This window comes from Paralichthys olivaceus, chromosome 10 (genome assembly GCF_024713975.1).
Source record: "Paralichthys olivaceus isolate ysfri-2021 chromosome 10, ASM2471397v2, whole genome shotgun sequence".
NCBI classification, from domain to species: Eukaryota; Metazoa; Chordata; class Actinopteri; order Pleuronectiformes; family Paralichthyidae; genus Paralichthys; species Paralichthys olivaceus.
Window position 1 is genome coordinate 15,467,709 of NC_091102.1, and position 15,050 is coordinate 15,482,758.

The window sequence follows — 15,050 nt, forward strand, 5'->3', positions numbered from 1 at the left end:
AAATGCAAAACAAGCCTTGCCTGGTTTGCATCCAAACAATGTGAAGCAAGGATGCGTCAAGATCCCTTTATGGAAACTGGTGGGAGTAGAAATGTTTAAATGTATTAATTCTGTGCGCTGAAAAGCACTTTTCTCCGCTAGAGTTTGTATTCCTGCCGCAGTGAAGAAGCCTCAGTAGAACAATTTCATTTGCCTCTTAGACTCGCCTTGCACACTTTTAAAAGACGCTGAGAGCCACAGGCAGACACCTCTGAATGAGCAGCAGCAAACAATTTAACCCTCTGTGACGACTGAAACCATCTGCTCCAGCAGGCAAAGACATCAAACCGCCGCCAACCCCACACGAGTCATGACTCATACACCCACATCAACCCCTGACATCAGGCGAACCTCATCCACAGCCCACTCCTCACAAACAAGCACAAAAACACACATGTAATGGCCACGTGCGACAAACTGAATAAACTGGGTGAACCCACGCTGTTCACACGTCAGGCACAGCACTGACACCGGCAACAACATCAAGCCCCAGCCCTTTTTAATTGCACATCAGCACCATGCATTTTTTATGCAGGCGACTGGTTTAGTTATAAGTCAAAGTGAACCGCTCCTCGTCAATGGCAAGCAAAGGAGAGCGAGGGGCAGGTGAAGCGAGGTGGTGACAGTGTTATCTCCCTCTTTTCACCTGTTGCCGGGCAAACTCAACTACACACACTCTCTCTTTCTCTCTCTCCAACACACACACACACCCCTTGTCATGATGCCTCAGTGTGGTGCCGCTTGGCCTGAAAATGACTACCATACCTCAATTTCTTTTAATCTTTCAACTCCAGAAAGGACAAGCGTGAAGAAGAGGATGATGAAGAGGAGGAGGAGGGAAGGTGAGGCCTATTCCCTACACGTCCACTCTCAAAAGAGGCAGCGGCGGCCATTATTCACGCTCAGAGAGAGATGCAGAGAGGTAGGGGGCCACTGCGACACAGTGAGTTGAGAAAAACCTCTTCAAAAATATACTGAGATGATTTTACACTGAAGCTGCCAATAGTTGATACTTTAAATCTGATTTTTCAAGTGTTTCACCCAAGAACTGTACTTTTTCCTCTGGGTATAAAAAGCACCTGAAACAGCACTTGATGTAAAATGTATCAAGAATCTTTTGCTTCAGATTCAACCCTGAGGACTTTTTTTTTTTTTACAAGATGAAAGGCAAAAATACTTTCAGTGAAGTGAGACAAATCCATCTGTTCTCACTGCAGTTACACTTGTTGCTCGAATTTTCAGTCCATATCTCGCAACTAGACAAAAAATGTTTTTGTATCAAAAAATGATGTGATCATGGTATATAGAAAATTTAACATTTAATTCAATACAATCTTTCCTTTAGAGTACAATGTTGATGAATTATATAATTCAGTCGTTATCTGTGAAGGTATTTTCCAATTTCCCAGAGCCGATTTTTAAAGATAGGAAAAATTTGTTTGGCAATTTGTCAAATCTTTGGAATTCTTGCTTCAAGGTAACTTTAATAATTAATAATTGACTATTAAATTAAATCATAGACTTTAAACAAAGATGGACAACATTACTGCTCCTCAAAAGTGAGGCCAAAGCATCACAATCGCCCCCTGGTGATTGGCTGCAGTATAGCACAGACACCCCATCACTAATATGTGAATGGACATGGACCAAATTAATAAGGGTCAAAATATTTATGAAAGACGGTTTCTGTGATTTAAGAAGTCCAAGTGTTTTTTCTAGTATATCTTGGTTTTAGCTACGTATTTGAGGCTATAAAAAATGGGTGAAACTTGATTGACAGCGAGACTGACTCACAATTGGTCGAGCTTATGTATTTGGATACTGCGGCTCCATCACCTGATCGCTGCTGTGCAGAATCTGGCCCATAAAGACATAATATTTTGGTTTTATTTCTGGATAGTAGGATTGGAGACACGACATGATTTACTAGCAACAGGATGTAAACTCGTCACTGGTTTTGATGATGAAGCTACAGTGACATTTGTGAGAATAATGCTGCAAATTCTTTTCCAGAGCCACGTCTCACACCTGTCTATCACACCTGAATTATGACTCACTGGAAGTCTCACACCTAAACTCTTACACAGAGCCAGACGTTCAATATGTGGCATTAATCAAACAGCTTTCCATTTTTCTTCACTGCTCCACTTTAACTGAATCTGAGCGAAAACATCCTCAGCTCAGGCCTGAATTCAACCCTGAAACCCTGGAAACTGAACGTCCGTTTTTTTGTTGCCGTTAAGTAAAATCCTCCCACGCAACAAAAACAATTTTATTCTCTCACTAAAGTCATACACACATTGTGCACTGTGTGCCTTGCGAATGTAGGAACCGCCATCATATCAGATGTGGACAAATCAGACAGGCTATTATTATACTTTTAATAAAGAGCTAATATCTGTCTTAGTTTGCAGCCAGCTCATGCACTGGTCTGACAATAATGTAGTGCTTTTTTATTCATATGTCAGCTTGCACAAGTTCCTACAAAGACAGTAGCCAACTCTAATCTACATCTGAAAAACCCTTTGGTGCAGATCAGCAGAGCTTCTGAATGTTAAAAAACAATAATGGGCTGTTAAAGTAATTTGGATTCCTCATTTGAAATGCAGCAACGAAATGAAACGCAGGACGAGCTCTGGCACAGAAAGAAGGGAGCTGAAAATAACAAAGTAGTGAAAGATATGCTGAAGAAATTATAGAAAAATTCATAAAATAACTACAGCATTTCTCCGTGGTGAAAAGCCCTCTTTGTGTGTTTGTCTTGAGTAAACTGAAAAACACTAGAAGAAGATGGCTGAAGAGTAAACCGAGACGAAAGACTTGAATGAAGAAACATTTCCAGCATTAGCAGATTGCAGCAAAGGGCCATGAAAGAGAGACAAACACATCAACACCTTCCATCAGCAGTTTAAAGAGGTTTCATCTCCCAAAAGCATCTTACAGCATTCTACTATAACCTCGGTCCTCCAGCAACCTGCTGATATCGTATCTGCAGGCGACTGAGCGCATCATTCAGCCCTCTATCATTATTTGAGTGTCATGTGTGTCTTGTGTGGGAGCACAGCAGGGGTTGGACAAAATTTCATTTCAAGAAGCAAAGCAGAGGAGAAAGCACATGACATTTCTAGACAACTGCTGGCTCACTCTCCGATTTTCACCTTGGGCAGAGACAAACACGCATTTCCTAGAAGAATAGCAGAATGATTCATTCCCTGAATTTCACTACGACTGCAGGGAAACATTCTTTTTGAAGAATCTGTTGGATGCCTGAGCAGAAAACAAGCCACCATCCATCTGCCGGTCCTCTTTAAATGGAGAGTGATGATCTCCGATGGTGATTCAATGCAACAAGTGGCACTGCATGCGGTGAAGCAACAGAGTTACCACGTCATTTTTTGTACTAACCCTGCATTATACTACTAGTTTTTTCGTTTGTTTTTTTTAAACATGAAAGGACAGGCTGGGCATCCACAATATCCCAGAGTTTTAGAGCTACTGAGGTGGAGACGTTTGGAAACGATGACATAGACACTCACTGATTGGGTCTTTTCTGTCACGCTGTTGACTTCACTGAATCGTCAGGCTCTTATCAAATGACCCCAGCATCAGCCTCAGCTAACAGTGTAGAACGCAACATGAATTATCAATTACAAGCGTTGCTGACCCTGTTGTCTTTGCCTACAGCTGTTGTGCAGTTAAATTCTGCGTTTTCCAATGATACAACTGCTTCCATTTGTAGAACACAAGCTTACTTACTGTGTCACCGGCACAAGGAAACATATGGATTCAGCCTATATGTCCGACTGGGGAAAAAGATGTGCAATGCAGTGGTTTAATAAGGGGTTAACTAATCAAGTTCATGTACTGTATATGACCCACTGATCTACAATGCAGATGTTTGGAAGAAACTCTGATATCATTTACATTGTTATTATAAACCTATGGGGTACCTTTTCTATTAATACAGGGTAATGTAGCATTCATGCCGTTCGTCTCGGGCTGTAATGTAAAGAAAGGCTTGTGAGGGGCTACCAGTCAGCAGTGAGGAATACCTGCCACTAGGGGTCCACCTGTTGACAGGGTGTTGAGCACCCAAGCCTCAGGGATGTGTGAGCACAACAAAGCCTCTCCTGTCAGGTCTAAACTGACAGAAAAGTCAGACATGATATTTGCGTAAAAGCACAAAAATGTACTCAAGTAAAAGTAAAATAACCACATTCACTTTTTTACTTCAGTAAAACTAAGAACTAGATTATGAATATGATTAAAAGTCAAAGTACAAGCCAAGTGCAGGCTATTTACTCATGCAAAAGTCTACATCATTCTCGCTGCTCTTAGTGTTTCTTCATTTATAGGTGATGCTGCTGCAGCCACACTCTCGAGGAGACAGGGTCTAATGTCTGAGAATCAACATGACATGAGTGGTCATTATGTTTTACACTACACAGTTTATAAGTACACCTAGTTAACAGTGATGGATTAATACAACTTCAATTTGAGTTTGTACACCTTATTTATATAAGTACCAAACAATAGACAACTTTGAATATAATGCTATACAGCTCAGACCAAACTACATCCTCGACAAAACACTTCAACACCTCTATGAAAATGTTTCAGTTGTAACCACCATTAGGCTTTCTGCCGAACTATATTGGATTGTGTTAGTAATGCACTGTAACGGCAGCTGAGGTGAAGCCGTGGCGCTACACACATTTTTTTCAATAAAAAATTAGGCCTAAAAATGTCCAAGATTTTTATCACTCCAAAATTAATTAGTGGACATAATGTTCAGAGAGAATAAATATAAATACACCAGATCCCTCACAATGACTCTGTGTACATTGGAAACATTGGATTCCTACTGTCTAATTGTGCTGCTGCCAGTGTGAATGTGTGAAACTGTATAAATGAGAGGAGGGGGGTTGTTAGAAAAGAGCCCTCAGCCCAAATTAATTTCCAAGGATAAATAAATGCTGCAAAACAAATGCCAGGGCGACTGAAAATTCATTTCAAACAATACCTATGACACTCGTATTTGAGTTGTTTTTGTGCTGTGAGGGAGTGGTGCTACAGGAGAGAGCTGACAGCTTCAACAGCTCTGACAGTGAGTACACCCAACAGGCTTGAGCTCGCCGACAGCAGGAACTCTGCAGCGTCCCGTTGGATTAACAAAGGCAGAACGCAGCCTTAATTCTCAAGAACAAAACACGCAAGACTGCTCTTTGACATCAGACATCATGCAGAACTTCAAGTGCAGTGCAGGAGCTGCTGGGAGCTGAAGATGAATGGTCCACAGTGTATGACTGCTGAATCTGAATCCCTGTGAATGAAGTCAGATATGATCCTGAGAGCATGCGTTGTTCGTGTCGTCTGACTACAAAGTCATGCTTTTCGAGAGGGATCAGTCGAGAGTTATTCCTCTTTACACCCTCCACCATTCATGAGCCACACTTCTGAAATGAACAAAGCCGAGCCAGACACACTCCTTCAATAAAACACCTACAACAGTCTGCTCAGGATCCAACCAGCAGCCTGCACACCTCCACCGGATTAATGCACGAGGACAGAACACCACCGGGTTTTCAAACACTCACGCAGCAGCACTACTAAAGTTTATCTCTTCGCTGAAATTAATTTCTGCTGCGTGTATTAAATCTGCTTCCAGACCTCAGAATCACAGCATCAGATTCGGCAGTGTCAGTTCAGAATTAAACTTCTTACTAGAGTCTACACAATGTCCGACTGCAGCATATCAGCAGAAAAGAGATAATTCACCCCTACAGTTCGTAAGTCGTGGGCGCATTTAAATTGAATGTGAGCGATCAAAGCAGTGGTGTCATAAAGGATGTAGAAGTCTACAAACTGACACGGTGAATGTAGACATCTTCTTTTTCTAAGACTCAAGGATTGCAAACTTTTAGTGAAAAGCTTCACAGAGGCAGCAGAGTGAAAGTCGTACTGTAACAGAGCTGTACATTACATCTGGCTTTCTCCTCTCCTCTGCACGCTTCTGTGGCAACTAAGCCTGTTGCTTAGCAACCTCTTAATCAATACTTGGTCCTTGCCGGAACAAAGCAGAACAACGAGAGGGGAAATAATGGAGGAACATTTAGCTAGCAGCCGTACAGTACAAAAGACATGTCAGACAGCCTTCGTGTACATATCAATCAGCGACGGTAACCATTAGCGACTGCTCGCTGTTGTTCAACTCGTTGAATACAGCAGAGTTGGAGGAATTAATTACACACAGTCTGAGATATGTGGATTATATTGACTAGATGAATTACATATTTTCTTACAGATGACTGAGCTGACAGAACCCAATTTTAGGTGTAACTTTTTGTGATCACTGCCATGTTTATTAAATATATGATTTTGTGATTTAAGACAATACTACAATCTTTATGAGTTTAGTGTTTTAAGTAATAAAACAATTACGGAAACACCCTCTGGTGGAAATCAACTTTTTCTGTTTGTGCCTTTTATATAAGACATATTTTGCATTAAATAAGCAGTAAGGCTGAGTATTTCCACCTTTACACTGTAGTAAAAAGCCAGGTTTTGTGATGTCACCAAACTAAAAAAAAAAACAATCCTGTCAACTTGTGGGTGGGGCTCAGTGTCTGGAAAAGGCTCCTCAACTGCAGGTGGCGCTGTGAGCGTGGAGAGACGGGGAGCAGGGACGGACAATATTAGCATATTCATAGATTGCAGTCATGAAATGAGGAAATAAAGTGTAGAGTTACAATTAGAGTATTTTCAGGCCATGAGGTGATTTTTTTGACAACCCTTTTGTCATTTTAAGGCAAAAAAGTTTTGGTGGTGTAATAAACTACTGGAGTAGGACTTAAACATCTATTTTTCAAAACATTTGCATGTCAACATCTTTTAATCAAGTACAAGAGTGGCTGATGTGAATTTTCTTTTTAGTTTTAGAGGTGTCCCGTCATGAACTGAAGAGGTGGACAAGGCATCTGTAGGATTTTGTATTTTTGCCCTATAATGCACCAAAATTACAAAAATGACTGCCTCAACTGACATGTTTAAATCTAAATGTTGTTAATTGGTGAATTAAAGTCTCACGCTTATCTTCATATTCTGCAGAAACACAAAATAATTAAATTATGTTGTAGTAGTGCTGTTACAGACATAGTAGCAGTCATAATGTTAGTAGTGAACAGTAGTAGAGCAATAGTCCTGATCCAGGTCTAAAAAGATATCGACTTAACACTGTAACCCTGTATGGACACTATATTTTTATCATGTGGATTTAACTTTAAAATAAAAAAAATGATAAGTTAATGCAGTCTAAACCTTAAAGTCTACGCGATCATCTAGATTAAATATCAAAAATGAAATATTACAAGATGAAAAACGGACTAATTTCACAGTACAATTTTTCACCTGTAGATCTAATATTTCAAAAATGTAGACCTGCTCTGTCCGAGGTGTCAACAATCTGTCAAATCTGAGTAGGTGTGAGTTAAGTGTGAGAGTGCAAGTGCAGAACAAAACAGAGCAAGTGCGTATATGTGATGAGTTTGGATAGCTGCCGTGTGTGTGTGTGGAAAGTGAGTGGGAGACCGGTGTCATACAGAACACCTTCCTGTGGGCGAGTGGGGGTGGAGCTGAGCATCAGTCAGGTAAATAGACACTATACACGCCACCACATCTCTGAGGACATTATCCCTCTCCTCATTTCCAGCGCACTTTCACAGTCGAGCCAGCATTGACACCTTTAAGATAAAAACCAGGAGGTTTTTTCACACCTCCTGAAGGCCACGTTTCCACATTCACAAACAACAATATGATCCTCTGTGAATGTAAAATACCAAGCTTTCCATGTTTTATTTCAGCCCAAATTCACAGTTTTCTGCAGGAACATTTCAGGCTGGAGCACTTTGAAGCGTTGCGTTTTTTGTTGTAATAACAGACTAAAATAAAAGATAAAAACATTGAAAAGGAGAAAAATCCATTACCACATGTAGGAGGTATTAATGCACATGTCAGTGTGGGTGCATCTAAAGTGCACGAGGGCGGGGATGGAATAAACCTTGTGGCAGTCGGATGTACCCTGATGAAGAGAGAGCTTTATTTCAATTTTCATTATACTTTTCTGACAAAGCATAGCTGATGAGAAATCATCTGTTGTCATGGCAAGATGCACAGTTTCATCTCTTGCATGCACAACTGTCCCACTTTTTCCCCTTTTCCCTTCCCTCTCTAGACTTGTTGATTTGCATGTAAATGTTGCAAGCTCATTTAAGTGGCTATTATTTCTCGTTTTATCAAGCTCTGTCACATCATTGTTTAGCCGTCCATCCATTATCTATACCGCTTATCCTTTAAGGGTCGCTGGGGAGAGCTGCAGGCAAGAGAGAGCATATCGCAGCGCCAACATACAGAGACAAACAACCATTCACACCTACAAGTCTCCAGTTAACCTAACCACCATGTCTTTGGATTGTGGGAGGACTACCCAGAGAAAACCCACACAAACACAAGAAAAAACATGCAAACTCCACACAGAAGGACCCAACCAGGATTCGAACATCCTGCCCGTAGCTGTTTTGGTTTCACACTCTCTCATCCTTTTATATATGAGACTTTAAAGATCAAGTCTCCACTTGTTTTGTTCTAAATTGAGGATTTTACAATGTATGTTTATACAAAAGTAATGGAAATATAACCAAAACAATCAAAATTGTATTCAGTAACTTTCCAGCCTCACAATTTAATCTCTCACCAGTAGACCTTTTTATTAAGTTTTTATTAAGGTTTTATAGAGAAAGTAAAATTATTAGTTTATGTGAAATGAACAAAGAAAATAAAATGGATTCATTTTTACATTTTTAAATACATTTTTTAATTTCGTCTTATTTTTTCTTACACAACTAATATAATTACAGATTAAGCTAACATCATGTAGCGCTCCAGTGTAATTCATCTCTTTATCATGTGCTCGGCTGATGACAGATATAATCTAATTGGTGTTCCTCTGGTTTGTCTGGATCTTGTTTTACCGTCTGCTCAGTGACTTAATCAAACAATTATTTAAAAGCTTCCTGTTTCTGGTGGCTGTTTCTCAGAATTTGAAATCAATGGGTTGTTTTCTTTGCTCCTCCTGCAGAGAGTCAACTGAAAAGCTTTGACAATGATTTTGTCTTAGTCTCTGTCCTTTTTCACTGTAGAGGAGAAGGAAGATGAAGCCCTTTAACAGCAAAGGCATGGCTGAGGTACAGCATAGCCACCGCTTTGGTCTGATGTGCACCTTCCTAGAAATATAACTACAGGTTGGCGTGGCAGACTGCAACTACTGGGACTGGTCCATTTGTCCCTCAGTGGCAGGACATGCAAACAAACCACTCCTTCCTTCTGTCTCAGTCAGTTCTATTAATCACACACAAAATCCCCTGCACTGCAGTAATTTCAGTCAATTTAACTGTTGTTTAACGTTCATTAGCTCTGATTGAAGCATTCAGCATTGTGACTGCAGAGAGACACAGAAGCTGCTTTCAGAAATGCACTGAACTCTGGATAATCTCCTGAAATTAGCTACAGTGGCTGCACACGAGGACGCAAATGTCCAAGCCCCATTTTCTGGATCTTTTCCTGCCAGCCCCTTTCCCTCCAAACTGAAAACCACTACCTGCTCAATCTAAATTTACATTTCCACCTTTCAAAAAAGAGTTTTGGTCAAACATCATTTTCCATTTAACTAATTTGGCTGAAAATGGGGTATATGCTTAGAACATGTTGTTTTCATGCCATCAACACCCAATTACAGACACCTTCAGAAGTGTTTCAGAAATCCTTCGAGAAGCAGTAATTTCTTTGTTTCTGAGCAGCGGCACCCGGGGAGGAACAGAATAGCTCTAGGATTTTGCTGATTTGAACGCCATGCGTCCTGCTGAGTTACAGAGATATTTTCATCTTTGATTTTACTCCAGCTCACTTACTTTTCCCATTGTAGCTTCTATTTGAATTTCCGTGATTGCCTTCTACAATTAATTAAATGGAGGTTATTATTGTTTATTTTTTTGGTACCTTACATTAAAGTGATCACATAAATCTTTATCCAATTAAACGTAGCACCCTAATCTATTATAATTCTCAGGCACATGCTGTTAGACACTGAACCACACACAGTGACACTTATTTTTGTGCTCTATATCTGATATAAATCCTTCTGGCTCTGAACGCAGTGTGACACATCACGCCTGGCAGCAGAAATTCACTCCAACAATTCTCATGAATTTCGAGTGCAATCAATCTGGAATCTCTCAAAAAACAGCTTCCCTACAAAGTAAGAAAACCTCAGAAAACTATGAGAAGTAAGGCTACGGGTAATTTCATACAATTTACAATTACAAACATAAGATATAACACAGAGCAAGAAAGTCACCCAAACTTCAACTCAAACTGTGTTTCAGATTTACCAGGGAGGTTATGTTTTCACCCGTTTGTTTTCAGCAGTTAGACAAAAACTACAGGACAGATTAACATGAAACTTGGTGGAAGGATGATGAATTACACATGGTATATTTCAAATTACTGTATGGGTCTCCCAGTGGTCAGTTAGAAGTGAAGAAGCCTCTTGGATGAGAGGTGAAATGTCTTCAAGAAACTCAACCAAGTCCAGTTGACCTGTTTTTAGCACTTTGATAAGGGTCAGGGAAAAAACCCATGAGAGTTTGGTGTGGATCAAGGAATTATTTACATTTTCTTTTATTTCTCATAGAATGATTTATGGATCTAGAAAATTAGGCATGTTTAGGGGACTCATATTTATGAGTCTATGCAATTCAGTGTATTTAAATGAGGACGGTCATAATATTATAATTCTGACATGCATATACACATTTTTCTCATCTCCCACTTTCAGACTGATCTGCAGTTACAGTTTCTGCAGTATAGGTACAGATCATATATTCTTTGGATGTGGACCAAGCTCATAAACCACACTGAGCTGTGGATCATTACATGAATCATATACACTATCAAATCTATTTCATTTTGAACTTGTGTTGCCACCTGTCAAACAGGTTTCAGATGACATTCAAAGAAGCAGTAAAGAGAGAGGGCTGGATGAGCTGAGCTGCAGACTGACCTGTGCTGCTCTGGCTGAAAACAGCCATGGTCTGTCCACCCACTGTGTGCATGGTGAAAGGATGATCCCTCGGGACCTGCAGCGATCCATCTTTCTCCCCCACAGCACTCTGCAGGGCGCTCAGCTCCGCGCTCAGGCTGAAACGCACCTGAGAAACACAGCTGAGTCAAGACGCGGCCAACTACAACCTTCTCTCTGATTCATCAGATTAGGTCAGATAAGGTACGAGGAAACTTTTACTGATACAACAGAGAAGAAACAGGGAGAGAGGAGGCAGATTAAACAGGTGAGGAAACATCATGAGCAACAAGCAGTAAAAGCTATGTTGTGTTGTTGAGAAGGTTTAAAAGATCATCTCATCACAGTCAGAAATCAATGTTTCAGTCACTGCCAATAGCCCGACTGTATGTGAAGAATTACATGAAGCTGTCTCACCTCTGTTTTTCCTTGTTTCCTGCAGCGATGTGAGGAGACAGACAAAAAAAGATGCATCACTGACACTATTATACGGCTGCAACTTGAGCTGGGCAATAAAACAATATCAATACTTAGCATAATGTCATTTTTATCATTACCAATATAACAAAAGTCCAATATATATTGATATAATTCTTACACATTGTGTAAGCACAGCGAGGAGGTACACAACATAATTGAGCTACCTCAGATTTATAAAATGTTTTGTTGTAAATCAAGCGTTTGTCTTTCTCTACTTATAGAGAAAAATACAACCCTAACTCAGAAGCAAAAATCAGTCTTTAAACTTAAAAAAAAAAAAAAAAAGTGACATTTATCGTGATAATTATGAATATCGACTGATATGGACCTTTTTGTCTCAATTCTGGAAGTTGCTAATTAATTCATTACTTGTTTTGCCCATAAAAAGTCAAATTGAAGTTGCTTATTTCTGTCAGATCAACAGCTGAAAACTCTAATGTGGTCAGTTCATGTGTGACAAAGACAGGCATTTCAATCTGAGAAGATGAAATTGGCAAATGTTTGGTATTTTAATTAAAAATATATTCTATTCTCAAAATAGTTGCCCAGGATTTTTTTTTTTTTTATCAATTGACCGATCAACCAATCATTTCTATCAAATAACCGTTGCAGCTCTAACACTAAGTGTCATTAGGAGAGGATAATCAGTAAAATGGGCTACAGGCTTTCTGGTGGACATTTCTGTTCGGTACATACTTTCCAATGGTAATCTTTCCAACATCTGTGGCCTTGTCCCACTGTTGAGATAAATACTTGGGAACCTATTGAGAGATATGATGCATCATTAAGTTGCATCGACACAAAACACACTCAAACATCTGTTTATATTAGCAATAAATCAATGTAATTCCTTTGATTACTTTTATAATGAATATGAAACAAAGTGGTCAACAGCTCAATTTTGTCATTTCACTTAATTAGTTGACTCATTTTAATTAAACAGCTGATTAATTAAGCTTCATCTGACTTTAACCTTAAATAAACTTAAAATAGGCCTAAATAATTTGAGTTGGATGATCACAAACATTTGTGAAAAGCACAAGGTGGCCTTTGTTTGTCCTGTTGATAAAGAGCAGCTCAGGATTCAGTGTGTTCCCCTCTGATAACAAACCTTGACGAGCCACACTCCTTTACTTTGTTTGACTCCACTCAGGTTCACCTCCGTTTTATCTGACATTGTTCAAACGTTGTCTCAGCTGCTTGGTAAACACGAGCACATGCAGACAGCTCCTCCGCATCCACACCTCTGTCACTCAGCAGCATCCTCATTTACATCCCACCTTCAAAATAAAACGCCCTGTCTCCTCTTTCAAAGTAAAACTCCCAACGACAGCAACAAAAACCACACCAGCATGAATCATTTACAACAACTAATTAATAATATATTCATAATTAGATTTAACATAGTTTTGATAAATGAAAGACTTGGTTTAGCACTGAGCTACAAGACAAAAGTATCTCAAATCGAATAGTCAAATGTCTCATTACATAATTGAATGTTATCCAGTTTGTGATAGATTCCAATAAACTATAAAAACTCTAACATAATATAATTATATTTAAGGCTTTAAATAATAAAGTGGGTCCTGATTATTGTTGATTATTGTCCACATCAGTGGAAATTTGCCTTTGCCTTTTTTTTCCAAATACAGCAAACATGCATACATGCATTAAAAAAACACAAAATATAAAATATAGAATACAATAGTGTAACATACAAAAGTTTAATGGACAGGTAGCAGCAATCTTATTATAATTTAGATTTAAGAGGGCGACAGACTGAGGTCATATCGCAACAAGAGCTCAGCACAACTTCTAACCTCTTAAGTCCAGACCTTTTGAATCACCACCCACACCTTTGATTTATTCCGCAAAGTGAAAAAAAAATGTAATTTAGTCTGATTGTGTGACCACTTAAATCCAGAGTCAAGCATGGTAATGAATACATTACTTGTCCATACAGTAGGAGGCTTTCCGGATGCACTATAGCCCACACAGTCATTTATCATTAACATTTAAACCAGCAAACTAACAGCCACTTCCCTCTGTGACGGCCGGCAATTACACTTTTATGCTTCTCTTTTTAAATGTTTATTGAAACATTGAAAGAGCACATAAAAGAATATCTGTTTCTGATTTACTGGTTTTAATAAAACACTAATGAAATGATTTTATTGGTACACAACAACACTAAAGATTTGAATGTTAATACTGTAAAATACAATATGTTGATACACTTCATCCAATGTAACTTTGTTTTCTATGAGTTATAAAATACAATCAAGATTTAATCATATTTTAATTTGAGTTTTTATTCTTTTCTCCTTTGTCCTCAATCAATATTTGAAAAATGGAAAAACATATGTGTGTATTTTAATGAAATTACTATTTTGTTATTTTTAACAGAGACTGGTAGCATCACCATGTGGATCAACAGAGAGGCTGCACTTTTTCACAGCACATATGAACACGACCTCTAGTGTGAAACAAAAAGCCTGCAAATATGTTTTCCACCTTTCACTGTTTTTCTCTAATGTTTTCCTCATATTCTCATATTTCAATATATTTCATTACCTGCATTTACACAAGAGGACAGAATTCCTTTTTCCAGTGTAAATCAGAAGTGAGAAAAAAGTATTTCCGCCCATAGCTTGTGACTTTTGACCTCTGACCATCGGTGGTGTCTGAGTTTAATATTACCAACACGCTGAGCGCTTCTGCATTACACACAGTCATAAACAGGACTTGCATTTTAAAAAGGAATTTTCTAGAAAAACTTCCTCTGACCATAACTTTGCATGTTTGAATCTCTGATAGAAAACACAAACGGAGACCATGCACGAGATGTTTATGACTCAATTTTATCGCTCAACAATAGAAAAGAAAGCTAGCTGGCCTCAAACCTTACATAGAGATCATGATCATGATTCGAGTGGCAGCCCTTTATAATGTCTGTGCACGTTCCTGTTCCAGATGCAGACGTGCAGACGTGCAGACGTGCAGATGAACAGCGGTTCAGCACTGCACTCATTTTTTCACTAAATGAATTAAGTATGCTGAGCTCAAATCCTAAGTCAACATTAGCTCTCAAGGTCATCAGCATGAATCACTGGAGTGTGACACAAATGTAATTAGTGCTCTGCATCAGGTTGCCTATGAGAAAACACAAAGCAGGTAAATAGTGCATTTATGAAAAAAACACATAAATTCTCCCTCTTGCTTTACACAACAGGGGAGTCAGTATGTGCTGGGCTGTGAGTGTTTTAACAACACAACCGGTAAACGTTTGTGCAGTCTATGATTAACACATCAAGCTTGAATGAGATGAGATTCAGAGTCGTTTTAAAATAAAATACTGTGTTACGCTTATCTTTAAATAGTCGTGCATTATGTAACTTGG

The 15,050-nt window shown here is 39.0% G+C and overlaps 1 protein-coding gene across 1 annotated transcript in view; it reads right to left on the reverse strand.

Moving 5' to 3' along the window:
- LOC109631079 (general transcription factor IIF subunit 2-like) overlaps window positions 1-12,928 on the reverse strand; it is a 33,713-nt gene extending 20,785 nt beyond the window's left edge. Inside the window, exons 1-4 of the mRNA XM_020089672.2 lie at window positions 12,762-12,928; window positions 12,347-12,411; window positions 11,588-11,606; window positions 11,153-11,300 (exon numbers count right to left, since the gene is read on the reverse strand). Of these exons, the coding sequence (XP_019945231.1) occupies window positions 11,153-11,300; window positions 11,588-11,606; window positions 12,347-12,411; window positions 12,762-12,827 (298 nt within the window). The 5' untranslated portion in view covers window positions 12,828-12,928. The remainder of the gene's footprint in view (window positions 1-11,152; window positions 11,301-11,587; window positions 11,607-12,346; window positions 12,412-12,761) is intronic.
- Window positions 12,929-15,050: the final 2,122 nt, after the last annotated feature.